The 22,589-nt window shown below is 41.5% G+C and overlaps 1 protein-coding gene across 4 annotated transcripts in view; it reads right to left on the bottom strand.

Annotated features, from left to right (window-relative positions):
* The window catches only part of RAPGEF6 (Rap guanine nucleotide exchange factor 6), a 180,495-nt gene that overhangs the window by 60,658 nt on the left and 97,248 nt on the right, over positions 1-22,589 (bottom strand). For all 4 annotated transcript variants that reach the window (XM_070739274.1, XM_070739273.1, XM_070739276.1 and 1 more), the window contains exons 7-9: positions 10,436-10,567; positions 4,333-4,513; positions 747-883 (exon numbers count right to left, since the gene is read on the bottom strand). In XM_070739274.1, the coding sequence (XP_070595375.1) occupies positions 747-883; positions 4,333-4,513; positions 10,436-10,567 (450 nt within the window). The remainder of the gene's footprint in view (positions 1-746; positions 884-4,332; positions 4,514-10,435; positions 10,568-22,589) is intronic.

Consider the following 22,589-nt stretch of genomic DNA (forward strand, 5'->3'; position numbering starts at 1 on the left):
AAAAAAAAACATAATGCAATCTCAGTTATCTTGCTATGAATCAAAAATTTTCACTCAATGGGTAAATATGACAAGAAAACAATAAATAGATTAAATTCTGAGTTATGTTAATGATAATTGCCTTTATTACACAAAAACAAAAATCAATGAACACTTAAGAATTTCTGTCGATTACACCTTACAAAATATTATCTTCTGGTAAACAGGCTGTTCTTATACAACACCTAACACAACGGATAGTTGCAAATAGATAATGGGCATATTATTGTGGTTAAAAAATATATAGCAGAAGTATTTGAGAAACTAAACATAAGGTTTGTAAATATGAATATAATATTTCCAGAGTAAGAATATGTAAAATAGAAAGTACATAAAATTAAAAAGTATAATAAAGTTACCTAAATAAATGTTAATAGAGTCAACTTGTTCAGTGATAAAAGAGTATTTGCATATTTGACAGCTGTAAAATCTAAATATTCACCTCAAAACAATGGCAAGAGCTTTGCTATCCTCATGGATATTTTAATATGCTTGTCCGCCAAAAAAGAATATCTCTACCTAATTTGATCCATTAGGGAATACTAACATTGAGAACTTCTCATTATATATGAAATAATGCCAAAGAATGGTACGTTTTAGCAAACATTATTCAAATGGTCATCTTATTTGCTCAATAGAGAAACTCAAAAATATATGTATCTCAAGTATAACACAGTAACATTTCCATAGCAACATGACCTACTTACTTCTTGCCCATCTTCAAGGATGATGGCTCCTGCTTGCTCTACCACTTCAAATATCATGACTGAACAAAGTTCTCTTCTTACTGACATAGTCATGTTTGCAAATGCTGGAAGCTGATGCATAAATTCCAATAATTGTTCTAGATGAACAAAAGTTTCATGTTAAATCTAAAAGATATACTTTATAAGCTAAAACCCTCATGTACATTTGTCAAATGTTATTTAATTTTTATAACAAGACTGAATTTCTATCTGTATCATCCATCAATTAAAGATAATTAACAAAGGTAACTTCAATGTCTTGAATTCAATGCTGGCTTTCTACATTGAAAATGTATTTTAATCATATAGAAGGTTATTATGTACTACAGGTTGTCAGGCCGAAGCCATTTTAGTTGAGGTCTTTGGCCTACCATACTTTATGCTATTTTAAAATGTATTTTTTGCTGTGGGAATTTGGAAGGGGAATTGCATGAGGGTTGTTTGCATGTAGCCATAACAAATTCTTTCTATATCATCAAGGTCATCCTTTGTCTTTGCACTCATGCACCTGCATGGAAGGAGATGGGAGTTTCTGCCAAATTGGAAGGTGAAGATTGGTCAACGTGATGGACTTTCAAGGTGTGGGAGCAAAGACTTGAACTTTCAACTGAGTATAGAAACCCTGGGACTTCAGATTTCAGTTTCCCCCAGATGTGCCAACATTGTTCTGCTAATAAATTGGAACTTTGAGGAATAATTTGCCTCAGGCTCTGATATATTGAATGCTATTTGGAACCCTGACACAGGTTACACTGAAGAGAGAGAGAGGAAGAGATTAAATGCATAAGATTAGTATTAAACACTATGCAAAAAAACTTGTAACAACAATTTTCCTACATTAGCATTTATTTGTATGCATTCATGCATGTATGCATTGATTTAAAAAGACTTATACAACCGCCCATCTAATATACAATAAAACTGAGCAGCAAACAAGGACACCATAAAACATAAAAACAATTCCCAGCGACCCAAAACAAATTCTCCACCATTGCACATTCACATTTAGTAGGCTCTAACCACACACAAACCCAGTCAGTCCTTGGGGAGAAAAGCTAACTTCCTAAGGCAATGATGGCACGCAAGCCCTAGCTCGGCACATTGCCCTAACTCAGCTTCAGCACACATGTGCTCACTGGCAGATGATTTTCGGCTCACATGCAGCCCCTGGAAGGGCATTTTCAGCTTCTGGAGGGCCTCTAAGAGGATGAGGGAGGGCGTTTTTGCCCTCCCCAGGTTCCAAGGAAGCCTCTGGGCCTGGGGGGGTGTGAAAAACAGGCCTACTGGGCCCACCAGAAGTAGGGAAATAGATTGTTTCTGGCCTCTAGAGGGCCTCGGGGGGGGGGCAGGGGAGGCAATTTTCACCCTCCCCAGGCATTGAATTAAGGGTGTGGGCACTCGCACAGGTGTATGCATTTTTGGCACCCAAGAGAAAAAAGGTTCGCCATCACTGTCCTAAGCCAGAAACATTGAAGAATGGTGTTTCATAGGACAGAAACAGTTAAAGAGAAGGTTCATTGCCTAGTCCCATCAGATGACAACATTTAAGGGAAATATCCAGGAACATGACCACTCTATCCTATCTGGTTTAACTGACAGATGCCCTTTGAGAGAAGTATTTCATAAATAAACTAGCCATTCAGGGCTTTAAAGATAATAACAAACATACTAAATTTCGTCTAGAAAGAAACTGGGTTCTGGTGCAGCTTACAAAGCAATGGTATATAATACAGGCATAGTAGGTCTGTGTATTAAGTGTTGCAGTAATCCAATCAGGAAGTGAGCAAAGCATGGACAACAGTGAGCAGAGCTTCCAGGTTGAATTGGTGCTCAAGATGAATTTGTGCAATGGCCATCCAGTCATGGCTGACACAATCTTGGGGTGCTTTCCATTGCTTCATCTCCCACAGCATTTCCATAAAACAGAATGCTATATAGGATCCACACTCAGAGATTCTGCATAGCATGATCCAAACAAGCCATTATCACATGCCTATCTCAAGCAGCAACCTGGATTTCAGCTGGATAGTGTGTTATAGTCCTGGTAAAATTTCCAAATTCCTTTAATAACCCAGTTGCAGTGAGATGATTGAATACAACCCATGTTCCCGCAATAGGGGATAATTGCTCAGAACTCCAGATACAACAGTGTGTGAGGCCACCAGAGTTGCCAAGGTGATCATGAACTCCCAAGCCATCTCTGACTCCAGGTCCAGAGAAGGCGGGTAGAAATCCTTCATAAACATAAGCCTGGAGAAATATATCTCCAAATTAGTGAGAAAGTTTGAGAAATTTGAGTAGGTAGGAAGATAGACAAGCAACAGTCCCAAGTAATTCCTATAACCCAGTTTCATAAACACACACCCGGGTCTGGGTATGTCTGGGGTAGTACCTCTAAAGCCCATCAGGACCTCTAAATGATAACAGCCACATTTCACCTCCTGCCCCAGTCTTACAAATGATGCAAAACCCAAAACCTAGGAAGATACATTTGTGAGTGAAAGCAGCACATCCCATACTCAATCAGGTTTGAATGATACATGCCAGGCCTTTGGTCCATAATCAAGTCATCAATGAGATGAACTTTATTACAAAGAAATCTAAGGTTAAGTAGCAACAGTCAGAATCAAGAGCTCCTATATCTTCAGGAACCAGATCTTGGGACTATATACAAGAGACTAGAATGTAGAATTGGTCTTGGACCCTTAAGCCATTTTCCTTTAGGGCATAATCCATCATACCTCCCACCATACCTTCAGGTTCCCAAGACAAATGAACTATTCTCCCTGCTCTCTTTCTCCTACATAATTTATTTCATTTCCATTCCAAAGTTGTGGGGATCTATCCATCCAACCAACTAACTCTACAACCCTCATTGAGTATTATTGTGTATTGGACAAAACAAACAAACAAACAAATAAATAAATAAATGAGATAGCTCTAAACAAACTGCCAGAGCTCCAGTAAAACACATTTTGGACAACTCCTTCCTACCACATCATTCATATCATTATAAAACTGAGGAAGAGGGATCAAATAACTTAAAAATTAGGAGCTTTAGCATTTCGACAATTTTTCACCACAGGAGGATTTGTTTTGTTTTATAAAATACTAATTTGTTCTTTAGAGAAAAACGCAAGATTTTTTTTTTGTTCCTAATACTGAGGAGTATCCAAGAATTTTCTAGTCATAAATTCTTTGAGGCATTAATAAGAGGTACCAGAGGGTTAGCCAATGTTCTCTCCCTAACCCTCCAACATTCTGCTGTGACTGGCCAGAATCAACTTTCAGATCTCAACTAAACTATTAACAATAACAAATTGTATCTTAAGTCATTGGTTGGTCCAACTTTTTTTCCTTCACAGTTGTACTTTTACAGCCTCTTTAGTTGGCTAATGCCTATTGATAAGCATGATTTCTTTTAACTTTTATAATGATTACAATTTGGGTACCGGTAATTCATTACTATATCTCTATGTATTAATTGTAATAGCTTGTACAACAGTATAACAGATTTATTTATGGAGGCAATGTTTTTATTTCTCACCAATATCATCATCTGTTTTGTCAGCAGGTTCTTTTTCAAGACACTCCCGAACAACATCTCGCCCTAGCAGAGGATCAGATGTTCTATCAATGTCTTCATCTTCTTCTTCTTCATCTTCAGAATCTACAGGCGCTTCTGGGAGACCAGTTAAATCTACATCTCCCATCTCACTTTCTGTAGCCTAAACATACAAGCAATAAATGATATTTAAGTTTCTGAAAGTTAAATGTGTATGCATGTGATGCTGGCTGATTGTCTGTCTTTTATTTCCCAAGGCAATTAATCCTATGATCCAGCCACTCTTAGGGAAATCAAGTAAAACCCATTACCATTAGTTAAACAAATACCAACACAAACAGTTATGAACCTGTATCTTACATAAGAATATCTGAGTAACTTACTGAATTCTACATTATTTGCTTTTAAAAGTTATTTCACCACTGTATAACTCTGAAATCAAATAATTAAAACCTACTCAACAACAGGAAAAAGTGATTTTAAAAAATATTGGTTCATCCCAAAAGGGCTTTATTAATAGCATGAGTGATATTAAACACAGAAATTCTTAACACAACGAATTTTAACTGGATCACATAACTTGCCAGAAGGAAAAAAAATATTAATATGGCGATAAGAAAAACTATATGTTCAAATATTGTACAAGTGAACACTGTTTAACAACCATTCATTCAGCAACCATTCAAATTTAGAATGTTACTGAAAGAATGGTACTTATGAGTAGTACTTATGACATAGATGGTCTCTTTGAGCCCTCTTTCAAATCAGCAGTCTTCTTTGTCCAAAATATGGACTTTGCTGTCTTCAAAAGAGTGGTCTTTGTCTTTTAAATGTAGATGGCCTGCTGAATCTTCTCCCGATGGGTTTGTTCTCCTATGTTGTGCCATGAGTTTAAGAAGTGGTGGTTTTGTTTCCCCAATGTACAGATCTGCACATGTCTCACTGCATTGTACTGCATATACCACATTGTGCAGCTCTGTACATTGGCGAAACAATCACTTCAAATTAATTCAAAATTCAAATTGTACAGCCATCTCTCAACAGAGGGGGAGGGATACGACATCATCTATCTCCAGTCTACAACACAGTGCTTTCAGCCATTCCAGAATACTCCACACTCATTTGCACTACTCAGGTGATCCTAAGGACACAAATAAACCTCCAAATGGCCTCTACAACTATCTTAAAAAATGCAAATGACCAGCTGTCTGCAAGGAATATAAATCCTTCCGTTCCCCACCATCCAGTCAGATCTGAAGAAGCTTGTTGGATGAAATGTCTTCAAAGAAAAATCACTAAGTTCAGTTGCCTCTTGAAAAAGTAGCTTTGGGACAATCATGATCTTCATGATCTAGATGACTGAGAATCTCCATAGATATGGTGATGGATGACATTAACCAGTGCCCTCTAAGTCTCCAGTTTAAGATAATTTAAACTGGAGGCCAAGAGAGCTCCAAACCCTGCAGAGCACCAGGAAGTAGGGGTCAAGATAGAACCTCTTACTATGATCAATTGAAACTGGTTCAGAGGAAGAGAGTCAGCACAATACAGTGCCATTCACTTCCAATCACTTCAGCTGATCTAGAAGGTCACTATAGTCAATAGTGTATTATAGGCTGCCAAGGGATCAAAAAAAAGCCAGGTGCGCTACTCTACACCCAGCTTACTCCAAGTGTTGCACAAAAGGGTGACAGGTGCTGTCTCTGTCCCACATTTAGGTCAGTATCACATTATGCAATTTGTAATATAAATACTGTACACACATGGATAACAGCCCTTATATGTTGTATTTATTGGCTTACAATGAGCCTTTAATTCTATTCCAAGGGACAGATTCTGTGGAAGCTGCTCCTCATATTTATTGATCAGAGGAAATTTGATTTATATCACAACTTGTTCCAATAAATATGAGTAAGCTTACACAATGCAGTGCAGTCACGTCATGATTTATCATTTTTAGAATCTACCTCATCCAAGGATCAGGTTGCAATACAAACAAATAACGTGTCTTCAGAGTCAGTACAGAAGTACAAATATTACATCTCTGCTGCAGTACATTACCAAGTTCACTTAACGCAATTCATTTAAAGACAATTTGGCAGAAGTCCTTTCAAAATTAGGATGTCTTTTAGATATGTATATTGTATATTGTTTTGATATGTTGTGAGCCGCCCCAGGTCCTCGGAGAGGGGTGGCATACAAATCCAGTAAGTAAGTAAGTAAGTAAGTAAGTAAGTAAGTAAGTAAGTAAGTAAGTAAGTAAGTAAGTAAGTAAGTGCTAAGTAAGTACAGAACTCTTCCCAAACTTAATACTTTTTCATCTGAATACCTGACAGAGTTCAGTAGATTTTCCTCCCAGTCTATAAAAATTAAAATCTGTGTGCTTGGTGAAACATACCAGAAAAGTAAAAGAGAATATAAGGGAAAAATTAAGCATCCCTCTGCCTGCTTCTTTGTTTAAATCAGATCCCCAAATTCAAAATTCACATACCAACAGTAAGATTCTTCATAATAAAAATACTAGAAGGATTATCTTGTGACACAGACATTTAGAAAGGGTTAGTGAGATTTTCACATCAACAGCTGGAAGTAATTTGCTATTAAATTTAATTAAGGTGCAAATCTCATATGGTAGAATACAATAAAATTATTATAAATTAGCAGCCCAAGTTAAGAATTAAAATTTTATGTCCCATCCATTTCAATTGAAAACTTAAGCACATAGCTGTATATAAATCTGTCCACTGGAAATCCATGAAACTAAAGATGCTTAAACACTTACTGAATTATGCCCAAAATAATTATAGAAATATAAACATAACATAAAAAAGACAAATGATCTCTGTTGAACACAGGTTTATATTGCAATCTATGTAGGCAAATTGAGTGCATATGTAACCAATGCATGCATTGGGTTTCTGCCATAATATTATTGCATTAGCCTTAATAAGGTCTTCAAATTAAAAAAAGTAAGGCTGAGTACATGTAAACTAACTCCAAATAACATACACTGGCCCACTGTTAATGTTACTAACTGTGGGTGAACAGATTTATTTATGGTATTTTAATGCCATCCAACTTCAAAGAGCTCCAAGCTGATTTGGCATTTTTCATTCACCATATGAATGTTTATAGGTTATTAAGTAATAGATGAGCAGGTAATAGTCCACGCATCTCATAGTTTAATAATGTGAAACACATACCCTGTAAAGAATTTATTCACATGCATAAACCTGATGTTTAAAAAAGGTTTTCAAAATATATAAGTTTTTCTGCAATCTGACTCTTACCACCAGTACCATTATCAGCACTGCTGATTTAGTCTAATAAAGCAACTAGTAACTTACTGCATAGAAGCTATTACTAACTTACTAAAAGAAGCTATTGTTTCACATATCTAGTGCCATCATTGTCATTTTAAAATATATTTTTTTCAACCCACACAAAAGGAAAAAAATAATCAAAAGTGACAAGGAATACTTGAAATTGACTTTTACAAGGGGAAGAGGAGGGGAAGGGGAACGGAACAGAAAAAGAAAGAAAAGAAAAGAAGAAAAGAAAAGAAAAAACTTTATTGGCCAAGTGTGATTGGACACATAAGGAATTTGTCTTCCGTGCATAAGCTCTCAGTGTACATAAAAGATGTAAGTGATAAATCATCATAGTCATCATAAATACATTTATCATGAATCATAAGATACAACACTTAGTGATTGTTATAGGATACTATACATTAGTCTGTGTAGCTCAGTATTACATATATTGTCTGGCACTGATATACAATCTGTGGTTCACAAGATGTGTTAAAAGTTCACTCTGTAATCAATATACCCAACTGTGTATTAAAATACAATTGTATCTATTCCTACTCTGTGATTTCCTTCCAGGTTTTTTTAAGAGATACAAAAAAATAAAATTTAATATTCTTCTACATGACATGAACAATATTCTATCAATGAGCTATATATGTTCCTAAATAAAATTTGGTTTGGTTTTGCTTATAGCTTATATTCTAATCTTACCACTTCTGTCCCAGAAGCATGGGGAGAAGGAGTTGTGAATAAGAAACCAAATACTGTATAAAGTCAAATGAATCTTGGTTGGATTAACCAAATTCCTATGCCTGAGTTAACAATCATAGTTCACACATTTCCACAATACAATGAAATGGTAACTACTACTCTCTATTTTAGCTTAGTCTAGCTTCTTCCTAATAGTCAACTGACTAAGAGATTCCAGCTACTTCATCTTTACAGATTCAATTTTTTAGCAATTATAGCATTACACATTTTTAAAGACCTATTTTATTTAAATAACCTTATCTTTCCTTGTTATAATGCAAATAGCATATGCGTTACTAAATTGTCAGCACTAATGGATCAATAAAATCTTCTCCATTTAAACTATTTCCTCATTAATTCCATGGTAAAAACTTGTGAGATTTAGTTTTCAGTTAAAGTTACTTGCAAAAACAGAAAGTGTTCCTTGAGCCTCATTGTTTGGTTGTAGATGTTTCTTTTTCCAATTAGGTAACATCACCAATCAGTGTTATTGTGTGGACATTTTGTTTATATATAGCAACTTGCCCTGCCACTTTTGGTGTGAGTGTATTTTTCTCCTTGGTAATACAGTGATCCCCCGGGTATCGCGACCCCGATCATTGCGAACGGGCTAAATCGCGATTTTTAAACCCGGAAGTCAAAACACCATCTGCGCATGCGCGCCCTTTTTTATGGCCACGCATGCGTAGATGGCGCCGGGCAGATCAGCTGCTGGGCGGCTTCCCTGGGTCTTCCCCCTCTTGCTGGCGGGAGGGCGAGCATCAGCGAGGAGTTTCCCCACCGCCCACGCAAACTCCTCGCTGCCGCTCGCCCGCCCTTCGCCCGCCCACGCCGTTCGCTCCCCCTCTTGCTGGCGGGAGGGCGAGAAGCCCCCCCCAGCACCCGCTCGCCCGCCCTTCACCGCTCGCCCGCTCTTCGCCCGGCCACCCGCCGTTCGCTCGCTGCTCGCCCGGCCACCCGGGTTCGGGGGGGTGCTGGCAAGCCCCCCATGCCGGCGGCGACGTTTTAAAACAGCCGCGCGGCTTCCCAATGAGTCCCGAAGACAAACGCAGAAATTCGCCTTTGACGTTTGTCTTCGGGACTCAGTTGCGAAGCCGCACGGCTGTTTTAAAACGTCGCCGCCGGCATGGGGGGCTTGCCAGCACCCCCCCGGACCCCCAACCCGGGTTTGGGGGGCTGCTAGGAAGCCCCCCATGCCGGCGGCGACGTTTTAAAACAGCCGCGCGGCTTCGCAACTGAGTCCCGAAGACAAACATCAAAGGCGAACTTCCGCGTTTGTCTTCGGGACTCATTGGGAAGCCGCGCGGCTGTTTTAAAACGTCGCCGCCGGCATGGGGGGCTTGCCAGCACCCCCCGGATCCCCAACCCGGGTTCAGGGGGGTGCTGGCAAGCCCCCCATGCCGGCGGCGACGTTTTAAAACAGCCGCGCGGCTTCCCAATGAGTCCCGAAGACAAACGCGGAAGTTCGCCTTTGACGTTTGTCTTCGGGACTCAGTTGCAAAGCCGCGCGGCTGTTTTAAAACGTCGCCGCCGGCATGGGGGGCTTCCTAGCAGCCCCCCAAACCCGGGTTGGGGGTCCGGAGGGGTGCTGGCAAGCCCCCCATGCCGGCGGCGACGTTTTAAAACAGCCGCGCCGCTTCCCAGCTGAGTCCCCTTCCCAGGAACCCCAATCTTCGGCTCCTCGCTAGCGCTGCGGAAGTAAAAACACCATCTGCGCATGCCCAGATGGTGTTTTTACTTCCGCAGCGCTACTTCGCGAAAACCCGATCATTGCTAGGGGTCCTGGAACGGAACCCTCGCAATGATCGGGGGATCACTGTATACCTTGATTGGACTATTGTGTTCTGATTGATTGATAATTGATTGCACTGTGTTAATCCCTGCTTGTCCCTGTGTTGGCTGTTGGGGAGGAGAGGTCACATGTAACAAGCAACAACAACAACAATGCTACACTTTCTCTATTCTGTGGAATATTTCAATAAACTACACATATTGTTATGAAAATAAAAGAGCTTTAAATTTACCTGATAGATGTCTGATAAACTGCTACTCCCAGAATCACTGGCAATGCTGCAGCCAGACTGACTTGAAGGGACATGTGTCACCTGCGGATGTTGATTATCTGTGAGATGCATCTTGGTAAGGTCTGCTGGCAGCTGGAAAGAGAGAGGGGAAAAAGGGAGGGGGGATATTAGTATTAAATAGAGTGGCAAATTCTACCAATTAATATTCTCCCTGGAAATAATTTGACAGTAATTTAAAAAACACAGGTAAACAACTTATTCTAGAAAGTATCTTTTCAGTGAGAAGAATTTATTTACTGTCCATATATAAATTTATCTCTGAATGACAAACTTCTGTAGATAAGAATACTGGGTTGCACTTTCCCAACAGGTTTAAAAGATTAGCAACTGAGGAAAACAAGAGAGAGAGAGAGAGACATTTTCAAAATAAAATGTTGTTGTAAATTAAAGATTTGAATAAGCATTATTGCCATTTGACTGAAATCATCAAGTATAAGTAGAATTACAATTGAATGTGAGTGAATGCAAAACCTCTTACCAAATGGAGTTCACTTTCTCATTCACTCAGGCCTATTCTTTTGTTTTGTAAGTTTGCTAAGACTTGTGAATCTTTCCCAAATTGATACTGGACACAAATTAATTCGTAAACTATTTTTAGAAAATAAGTAGGTGATGAAACAGCAGCAAAAAGAACCAACAACTAAGAGATACTGTCCATGTTGGTATTTTTAAAAGGATTGGCTGGAAAGGTGTATTTCTTTATCTTTATAGATTGGTTCCTATTGCTCCTTTGCCACTGGTAGTTAAGTGGCTTAGTTTGCAGTTCAGTAAGTCTTTATAAAGGATATTTGTGTGGTTGGAGATTTGTGGATGTATTGTATGTTCTTTTACTACTAAGAGATAAATAGTTGAGTCATTTGCTGTCTATTAGTTTAGAGTAGGTCTGAATCCGACCGAACACTTGTAAGAGCTTTTATTAAGACTTACAAAGTGGCGCTCAAGGCGGCAAGATGCGCGTATCATGCCGCCTTGATTGCATCAGCGGAATCCCGCCCGGCCGCTCTGTTTAGGGTGACCCGCTCCCTTCTTAACCAGGGGGGAGTTGGGGAGCCCTTACAGAGTAGTGCCGAGGATTTTAACACGTTTTTCGCTGATAAAGTCGCTCGGATCCGGGCCGACCTCGACTCCAATTGTAAAACAGAGTCGACTGACAATGAGTCAGTCGAGGTGACTGGGGCACGTACTTGTCCACCTGTCTGGGAAGAGTTTGATCTGGTGACACCTGATGAAGTGGACAAGGCCATTGGAGCTGTGAGTTCCGCCACCTGTTTACTGGATCCGTGTCCCTCCTGGCTGGTTTCGGCCAGCAGGGAGGTGACGCGGAGCTGGGCCCAGGAGATTACCAACGCTTCCTTGGGGAGGGGAGTTTTTCCATCACTCTATAAAGAAGCGCTCGTGCGCCCCCTCCTCAAGAAGCCCTCCCTGGACCCAGATGTGCTTAACAACTATCGTCCAGTCTCCAACCTTCCCTTTATGGGGAAGGTTGTCGAGAAGGTGGTGGCGCTCCAGCTCCAGCGGTCCTTGGAAGAAGCCGATTCTCTAGGTCCCCAGCAGTCGGGTTTCAGGCCCGGTTACAGCACGGAAACCGCTTTGGTCGCGTTGATGGATGACCTCTGGCGGGCCCGGGACAGGGGTTTATCCTCTGTCCTGGTGCTCCTTGACCTCTCAGCGGCTTTCGATACCATCGACCATGGTATCCTTCTGCACCGGCTGGAGGGGTTGGGGGTGGGAGGCACTGTTCTTCAGTGGTTCTCCTCCTACCTCTCTGGCTGGTCGCAGTCGGTGTTAGTGGGGGGTCAGAGGTCGACTCCTAGGTCTCTCCCTTGTGGGGTGCCTCAGGGGTCGGTCCTCTCCCCCCTGCTATTCAACATCTACATGAAACCGCTGGGCGAGATCATCCAAGGACATGGGGTGAGGTATCATCAATATGCGGATGATACCCAGCTTTACATCTCCACCCCATGCCCAGTCAACGAAGCGGTGGAAGTGATGTGCCGGTGCCTGGAGGCTGTTGGGGCCTGGATGGGTGTCAACAGACTCAAGCTCAACCCGGATAAGACGGAGTGGCTGTGGGTTTTGCCTCCCAAGGACAATCCCATCTGTCCGTCCATTACCCTGGGGGGGGGAATTATTGACCCCCTCAGAGAGGGTCCGCAACTTGGGCGTCCTCCTCGATCCACAGCTCACATTAGAAAAACATCTCTCAGCTGTGGCGAGGGGGGCGTTTGCCCAGGTTCGCCTGGTGCACCAGTTGCGGCCCTATCTGGACCGGGACTCATTACTCACAGTCACTCATGCCCTCATCACCTCGAGGTTCGACTACTGTAATGCTCTCTACATGGGGCTACCTTTGAAAAGTGTTCGGAAACTTCAGATCGTGCAGAATGCAGCTGCGAGAGCAGTCATGGGCTTACCTAGGTATGCCCATGTTTCACCATCACTCCGCAGTCTGCATTGGTTGCCGATCAGTTTCCGGTCGCAATTCAAAGTGTTGGTTATGACCTTTAAAGCCCTTCATGGCATTGGACCAGAATATCTCCGAGACCGCCTCCTGCCGCACGAATCCCAGCGACCGATCAGGTCCCACAGAGTGGGCCTTCTCCGGGTCCCGTCAACTAAACAATGTCGGTTGGCGGGCCCCAGGGGAAGAGCTTTCTCTGTGGCGGCACCGGCCCTCTGGAACCAACTCCCCCCGGAGATTAGAACTGCTCCTACTCTTCCTGCCTTCCGTAAACTCCTTAAAACCCACCTTTGCCGTCAGGCATGGGGGAACTGAAACATCTTCCCCTGGGCATGTTTAATTTATATATGGTATGCTTGTGTGTATGTCTGTTAGTATATGGGGTCTTTTAAATCTTTTAATTTTAAATTTGTTAGATTATTTATGATTTGTTTCCACATGTTGTGAGCCGCCCCGAGTCTTCGGAGAGGGGCGGCATACAAATCTAAGTAATAAATAAATAAATAAATAAATAAATAAATAAATAAATAAATAAATAAATAAATAAATAAATAAATAAATAAATATTAGACATTTCAGGATATTTAGCATTTTAGGGAAAATTCTAAATAACATAATTGGAAATAAATTTTAAATACAAGGATTACTTTGTTTTTAGGAATGAATACCTGCTTATAAAAATGAGCTTTGAGAAACAATGTGTATTTCTTTCAATGGTTAGCACAAAAATATTTAATTATTACAGTGTTCCCTCGATTTTCGCGGGGATGCGTTCCGAGACCGCCCGCGAAAGTCGAATTTCCGCATAAGTAGAGATGCGGAAGTAAATACACTACTTTTGGCTATGAACAGTACCATAAGCCTTCCCTTAGCACTTTAAACCGCTAAATTGCAATTTCCCATTCCCTTAGCAACCATTTAGATTATTACTCACCCTGTTTATTTATTAAAGTTTATTTAAAAAAATATTTATTAAAGGCAAACAAAAGTATGGCAATGACATATGACGTCATCGGGCGGGAAAAACCGTGGTATAGGGAAAAAACCCATGAAGTATTTTTAAATTAATATTTTAGAAAAACCGTGGTATAGACTTTTTGCAAAGTTTGAACCCGCGAAAATCGAGGGAACGCTGTATTTCCATTTTTATGTATTTCATTTATATGTATACAATATATACATATGTATAGTTTATACTATAAAGCATAGTTTATAGTTTATTAATATTAAAAGCTTGAACATTTTAATATTGATACAATTTTACATGTACAAATAAATTTTTATTTTATTTCCAATGTTTACTTTTATTTTGAGCTTTATCCAGACAAATAATGTGAACTATATGCCTATAGAACCAATATGTTACAAATGGACCTTTAGAACTTGATATGAAAGCGGCCCTTTAGTGGCTTCAGCCTCAGTTTTTAAATAATTGCTAATCCAAATCCTTAAATGTGGTAGCAGTATCATTTCATATTGAAATTCTTAAAAGAGTTGCTCATAATTCAATTGTTTATAAGAACCGTTGGTTCTAGCCTACATAAATTTTAAAAAATCATAGATTTTAATAAATTTACAAATGTGATCATTATTACAATAATGGTTTACTTTTCAGCATATCAGAACACTTTTTTAAAAAAAGTAATACACATTGGGTAGAAAGATATAGGAGTACTTTAGTCACAAAAAACACCAAGTTGCCTTTTGTTGGGCTACTTATCTTACTTAAAGCACTGAATGTATTGAGATATTTCATTTATCTGTTTAGTAGACAAAGTGGATATTCACTACAATACCTTTTAAGCCCTTTTGGCTACAATTGGAAATAACAAAAAAACTATGATTCATCATCCTCTATAATGCCAAGTGTATTGGTGGTTATTGATATGGATGTCCATGTGCCGCCTCTATGTTGGTTGAAGCAGGCAGGATTCCCTTGAGTACCATTTGTTTGGGGTCAAGGGAAAGGGAGGGTTTTGCCTTCTCTTTCTGCTCAAATCCAGATGTACAATTGGTGGGGCACTGTGTGATACAGAATGCTGGATTCAATGGGCTTTGGCCTGATTCAGCATGGCTCTTCTTATGATCTTATCACAGATTCCAACACACACACACAGACAGGGGGGGAGGGGGAGAGAGATGCTTAAGCAAAAGTTATTTTTAAAAAATCATTCTCAGAGAATACATCATCATTTGAAGTCAAGCCAAAGTGTGGAATCATCTTTAAAGTGCTTCTTTGCAAAGCATTTTCTTTTTCTAAATTTCATGAAAGTTTGTACTCTCACCTTCACAGCAGCTTATGAGTAAAATCTCAACCACTGGGTGAGATCAGCCGCTTAGCAGCGATCCCTTCTTCCGGCTCCATGAGCTTAACTCAAGGCACTGGTGATGAGTGTAATTCTGGCCCTGAGATCAAGCTGTTGCTACTCAATGCCAAGTCGGTGGTAAATAAAGCTCTCCTCATCCGGGATTTGATCCTGAATGAGGAGGCCGACCTGGCGTGTGTGACCGAAACCTGGCTGGGCCTGGAGGGAGGAGTTCCTCTCTCTGAAATTTGCCCAGCTGGGTTTCGGGTATGGCACCAACCTCGACCCCAGGGAAGGGGGGGAGGAGTAGCTATTATAGCCAGAGAGAGTCTTGGCCTGCGTAGGCTCATTGCTCCAGAGGTTGCGGGTTGCGAGTCCCTCCTGGTGAAGTTGGACTTAGGGGTTCCGGTGGGCTTGTTACTCACGTACCTGCCTCCCAGCTGCGTGTCAACAGCCCTGCCTGTGCTACTCGAGGAGGTGGCCGGGTTGGTGGTGGAGTTCCCCGGACTTATCCTCCTGGGGGACTTCAATCTGCCGTCGCTCGGTGGTTCCTCTGGACTGGCACAGGAGTTGATGGCCACCATGACAGCCATGGACCTGACTCAAGTAGTTCAGGGTCCGACTCACGAGGGTGGACACGCACCCGATATGATATTCCTCTCTGAGCAATTGAGTAATGATCTGAGATTAAGGGGCTTAGAAGTGTTGCCTTTGTCGTGGTCAGATCATTTCCTACTGCGGCTTAACTTCCTGGGTCCAATCCTTCCCCGCACGGAGGCGAAACCAATTAGGAGGTTCCGCCCCAGACGCCTGATGGATCCAGAAGGTTTCCAGATGGCGCTTGGGGTTATTCCAGATACACTCGTCCACAGTTCGGCAGAGTCTCTTGCTGAGGCCTGGAACAAGGCTGCAGTGGAGGCTCTTGATCGGATTGCGCCATTGCGACCTCTCCGCGGCACTAGACCCCGTAGAGCTCCATGGTTCAACGAGGAGCTCCGGGTGTTGAAGCGCCAGAAGAGACGTCTGGAGAAGCGATGGAGGAAGAGTAAGTCCGAATCCGATCGAACACTTGTAAGAGCTCATATTAAGACTTACAAAGTGGCGCTCAAGGCGGCAAGATGCGCGTATCATGCCGCCTTGATTGCATCAGTGGAATCCTGCCCGGCCGCTCTGTTTAGGGTAACCCGCTCCCTTCTTAATCAGAGGGGAGTTGGGGAGCCCTTGCAGAGTAGTGCCGAGGATTTTAACACGTTTTTCGCTGATAAAATCGCTCGGATCCGAGCGGACCTCGACTCCAATTGTAAAACAGAGTCGACTGACAATGAGTCAGTCGAGGTGACTGGAGCTAAACATCTTTGTCCATCTATCTGGGAGGAGTTTGACTTGGTGACACTTGATGAAGTGGACAAGGCCATTGGAGCTGTGAGTTCCGCCACCTGTTTACTGGATCCGTGTCCCTCTTGGCTGGTTTCGGCCAGTCGAGGGGTGACACGGAGCTGGGTCCAGGAGATTGTCAACGCCTCCTTGGGGAGGGGGTCCTTTCTGCCCCTTTATAAGGAGGCACTTGTGCGCCCCCTCCTCAAGAAGCCTTCCCTGGACCCAGCCATGCTTAATAACTACCGTCCAGTCTCCAACCTTCCCTTCATGGGGAAGGTTGTTGAGAAGGTGGTGGCACTTCAACTCCAGCGGTCCTTGGAAGAAGCCAATTATCTAGGTCCTCAACAGTCTGGATTCAGGCCCGGCTACAGCATGGAAACTGCTTTGGTCGCATTGATGGATGATCTCTGGCGGGCCCGGGACAGGGGCCTGTCCTCTGTCCTGGTGCTCCTTGACCTCTCAGCGGCTTTCGATACCATCGACCATGGTATCCTTCTGCGCCGGCTGGAGGGGTTGGGAGTGGGAGGCACTGTTCTTCAGTGGTTCTCCTCCGACCTCTCCGGTCGGTCGCAGTCGGTGTTAGTGGGGGGTCAGAGGTCGACCCCGAGGTTTCTCCCTTGTGGGGTGCCTCAGGGGTCAGTCCTCTCCCCCCTGCTATTTAATATCTACATGAAACCGCTGGGTGAGATCATCCAAGGGCATGGGGTGAGGTATCATCAATATGCCGATGATACCCCATGTCCAGTCAACGAAGCAGTGGAAGTGATGTGCCGGTGCCTGGAGGCTGTTGGGGCCTGGATGGGTGTCAACAAACTCAAACTCAACCCAGACAAGATGGAGTGGCTGTGGGTTTTGCCTCCCAAGGACAATTCTATCTGTCCGTCCATTACCCTGGGGGGGGGGGGAATTATTGACCCCCTCAGAGAGGGTCCGCAACTTGGGCGTCCTCCTCGATCCACAGCTCACATTTGAGAAACACCTTTCAGCTGTGGAGAGGGGGGCGTTTGCCCAGGTTCGCCTGGTACGCCAGTTGCGGCCCTATTTGGACTGGGAGTCATTGCTCACAGTCACTCATGCCCTCATCACCTCGAGGCTCGACTACTGTAACGCTCTCTACATGGGGCTACCTTTGAAAAGTGTTCGGAAACTTCAGATCGTGCAGAATGCAGCTGCGAGAGCAATTATGGGATTCTCTAAGTATGCCCATATTACTCCAACACTCCGCAGTCTGCATTGGTTGCCGATCAGTTTCCGGTCACAATTCAAAGTGTTGGTTATGACCTATAAAGCCCTTCATGGCACCGGACCAGAATATCTTCGGGACTGCCTCCTGCCGCACGAATCCCAGCGACCGGTTAGGTCCCACAGAGTCGGCCTTCTTCGGGTCCCGTCGACTAAACAATGTCATCTGGCGGGACCCAGGGGAAGAGCCTTCTCTGTGGGGGGGCCGACTCTCTGGAACCAGCTCCCCCCTGAGATTAGGATTGCCCCCACCCTCCCTGCCTTTCGTAAACTCCTTAAGACCCACCTCTGCCGTCAGGCATGGGGGAACTAAAACACCTCCCCCTTGCCCATGTTGTTTTGTTGATTGATTGACCGTGTGCCTGTTTTTTATATATATTGGGATTGTTTTATGAAATTACTAATTTTAAATTGTAATTAGATTGGTGGGCATTGGATTTTTATTATGTACTGTTTTTTATTATTGTTGTGAGCCGCCCCGAGTTTGCGGAGAGGGGCGGCATATAAATCCAATAAATCTAATCTAATCTAACACGGAGTGAGGTATCAACAGTATGCTGATAACACCCAGTTATAGAGCTCCACCCCGTATCAGTTCAGTGAAACAATAGATATGATGTGCCGGTGCCTGGAGGCTGTGAGGGTCTGGATGGGAGTTAACAGGCTCAGACCTAACCCTGACAAGACCAAATGCCTGTGGTATTGGTTCGAGGTAGGGGGAGAAATTGTTCCCCTTAGAACGGGTTCGCAATTTGGATATCCTCGTAGACTCTCAGCTAAGATTAGACCAACATTTGACAGCTGTAACTAGGGGGATCTTTACACAGGTCCGTCTACTGCACCAGTTGTGACCCTACTTGGATCAGGAGGGTCTTATCACGGTCACTCATGCCCTTGTCACCTCATGATTAGATATGCAACACACTCTACATGGGGCTACCCCTGAAGAGTGTTTGGAGACTATAGTAGGTCCAGAATGTAGCTGCACAAGTTGTTGTGGGTGCACAAACTGCACTGGCTCCCAATTGGTCTCCAGACACAATTCAAGGTGTTGGTTATTACGTTTAAAGTCCTACATGGCTCAGGACCAAACTATTTTCAAGACTGCCTTCTACCACATAGCTCCCAGCAATCGGTAAGGGCCCACAGACTTGTTCTTCTCCGGGTCCCACCAGCTAAACAGTGTCGGCTGGCAGTCCGCGGGGGAGAGCCTTCTTTGTGGCTGCCCTGGCTCTCTGGAACCAGTTACCTCCTGAGATTCAGACTACCCTCACCTTATTGGTTTTCCAGAAAGCGGTAAAGACCTGGCTTTTCCAGCAGGCCTGTGGCCATTGATCCTGTGGTGGTAACCAGCAAGATCCGCCCATGAACGGTATGTAGAGGTTTAATTGCTGTATTGTAAATTGTTTTTAACTGTTTTTTGAGATTTTAGTACTATTACTGATGTTTTATATTTTTGCTGTGAGCCGCCTAGAGTCCTTAGAGGCATAGAAATTAATTAATTAATAAATATATAAATATCAACCATTATATAGAAGATGGCAAACTGGTCGACAGTTTCTGCATTTCAGTTTCTACTATACCTACAAATTTCAGAATAGTGAAACAATGTTTTCTCTGACACAAATAAAATTTGGTATTTAAAAGAGCAGTATAGGAAGAGTATTAACGCTGTTCAAGTGTTGTAGAAAACTCTTGCGAGTACTGTGGACACCAACTAACATTTGTTTAATGGATCATTAAACAAATCATATTTCTAACCAGAATTCTAACTCAAATTATCTTACTTTGAGTCAATCATGTGAAGGCCTAGCAGTCTGGAGGTTACAGTGTTCCCTCTAATTTTTTTTTTTTGGGGGGGGGCGGAAAAGTATAGTGTCTGAGCGGCAGTCCCTTTGGGACTGGGCGGCACAAAAATAATAAATAAATAAATAAATAAATAAATAAATAAATAAATAAATAAATAAATAAATAAATAAAAACCAAACAAACAAACAAATAAAAAACCCACCCTGTTGTCTCAGATAATTTCAAAATAAAATACTGTACTGTGTGTCTATAACAGTGAGCTCATAATAGGGCAACTCTATCAATATCAAAATGCCACTTAAATAGTTGAGCTAGTTTCAAACTAGATTTTGATTTTCTTTCTCTCTTCCTTACTCCCATTCTTTTTCTTTCTCTTTTCCTTCCTCTCTTTTTTCTATCTGTTTCTCTCTCTTCCTCTCTCTCTCCTTCCCTCTCACTCTTTCCCTCTCAGCTTCTGGGCAGCTTTGGAAAACTCTGAGTTGATGATGATTTTTAAGTGAGCGATTGCTCACTGCTCAGCTTAGAGGGAACTATGGATTCTAATGCTCACAAAGTTGGAAGGAAGAAAACATAATATCACCAGTAGATCTGAATGGGACAAACTGTCACGAAGAAAACTACCTTTATAGTCTCTAAGAAATGATGGCACATAATCAAAATCATTAAAACCATTATTATATCCTTAAGACAATATATTTTATTTATTTATTTATTTATTGGATTTGTATGCCGCCCCTCTCCAGAGACTCGGGGCGGCTAACAGCGACAATAAAACAGTGTACAATAGTAATTTGGTATTGATGATTAAAAATCAATTAATATAAAAACCAAACATACATACATACATACCATGCATAGAATTGTAAAGGCCTAGGGGGAAAGAGGATCTCAATTCCCCCATGCCTGGCGGCAGAGGTGGGTTTTAAGTTGTTTACGAAAGGCAAGGAGGGTGGGGGCAGTTCTAATCTGGAGAGGTCATCTAAATTTTGAAATATTTCCCATACTTTAATATAAAATTAAAATATCTGGTTCAGAAACAGTGTTCTGCATGTTTGCTATTAAAATTTCCATTTTAAGATGCCTCTTTCTAAAATGAGGTAGTACAAAACTTCTTTTCCTATGAAAAAAAATTAAATGCATTTGGAGTTCTTCAGTTTAGCTCATTTCAAAATCAAATAGGCTGGCTCTGTTAAGAAGCGCTATTGCTAACATGTTGTAAGCCGCCCTGAGTCTAAGGAGAAGGGCGGCATAAAAATTGAATAAATAAAATAAATAAATAATAAATGAAAAGTGTGAACTTTTTTAAAAAAGAAAATTGAGCTCAGACCAAAAATCTCCAAAACAGTCTTTTCTAGAATATTTCTGCTAAGGAACAACAGATGCTAATTAGTGAAATTGTTCCAAGGACATTAGGAAGTTTCCAAATTTGAATAGTAAAAGTAAAATCAGCTTCCAACAGATTGGGCAGAATGTCAGCCTACTTAAAATAACAAGCAAGCAAGCTGGGGGTTGGAAGGTGATCATTTCCCTGACTGAGAATTGGATTTTAGACCTCTCATCAGATGACTATCTGATATGCATTGATATGACCTCTTTACGGAATCACAACGTCAATTCAGAACCATAATGTCTTGTATATAGTACAACATCCTAACTATTATCTTCGGATGTGCCTAAATACTAAAAACTCATAAAATCATTGTGGGAAATCATGCAGGGATGCGTGAGCAAATGCATTAATAATTCTAGCATAATGAAAGTTACTACACATATGTTATCATTAAGTAAACATATGATGATCCATCAAAACTCCAAGTAAAAACAAAAATAATCTAATAGAAGTATCTAAAATTATACACTGAATTGTAGATGTGTTAGTTTTGAAAGTTAAGATTCCTGGTTATTTTAATGAAATAAATGCCTCTTATATCTGAAAGGGAATAACATTTTAATTAGATGTTTAGAAGTAACAATGTCTATTATTTGATGTACATACTCCTGGTCAGTTGGAGGAGGATGAAGAAATTGAGGACTCTGATACAGATAGTGTTTATGAATTAGTGGTGGGCCCGGGGTTACAGGTAGTAGAACAGGTGGGAGGCCAGTCACAGGATGTGGCTATGAGTCCAGAATCTAGCGAGGAAGAATCAGACGTTCGCTGGGTCAATCCTAAATTCAGAAGGGTCCAAAAACGTAAGGAACAGGTGTTTGGAAGAAGATATTAAGGGGAGGAATGGGTTAAATACTGTAGTGATGTATTTGGTACGTCAGGGGGTCAGTGGGGAAGAAGGGTGGAATTTCAATGTTGTAGGGCTAAAATGAAAGATATTTCGTTCAGCTCCCAAGCAAGCAAATGATTTCTGTGTTATTTTACAGTCATTTCTGCTGTTTTTGAATCATGCTGTGAGTACATAAATCTTGTTAAACGGAGAAGGCTGGGAGGAATGTATGAGGAATGCAATTAAGAAAGATAACGGGAGGAAGAAGAATGTGCTAGTATGAACTGGAAGGGAAGAGAAATAAAGATGGGGTTTCTTTGTTTACGAAACACTGCATTTAGTAAGAGTTATTTGTGTGTGTGTGTATGTATGTATGTATTGATTTATTTAATTTGTTAAATTAATCAGTCAACATTGACTTTAAATTCAAGGGTCTCTAATGAACTATATCACTGACCTATCTCAAAGGTTTATTATGAAATTCTTTAAAAAGAGATCCACAAGCAAGAATTTTCACTTTTTAGAAATACATTAACTATGAAATGTTTCTTTTTCTAACCAAATAGTATTTATACAATCAGATTTGTTTTGTATTGAATAAAATATTATTCTACATTCTATTTGATCCAATGTATAAAATTATCTAGAAAATAGTAGGAACATACCCTTGTATTATATAA

This window comes from Erythrolamprus reginae, chromosome 2 (assembly GCF_031021105.1).
Source record: "Erythrolamprus reginae isolate rEryReg1 chromosome 2, rEryReg1.hap1, whole genome shotgun sequence".
NCBI lineage: Eukaryota > Metazoa > Chordata > Lepidosauria > Squamata > Dipsadidae > Erythrolamprus > Erythrolamprus reginae.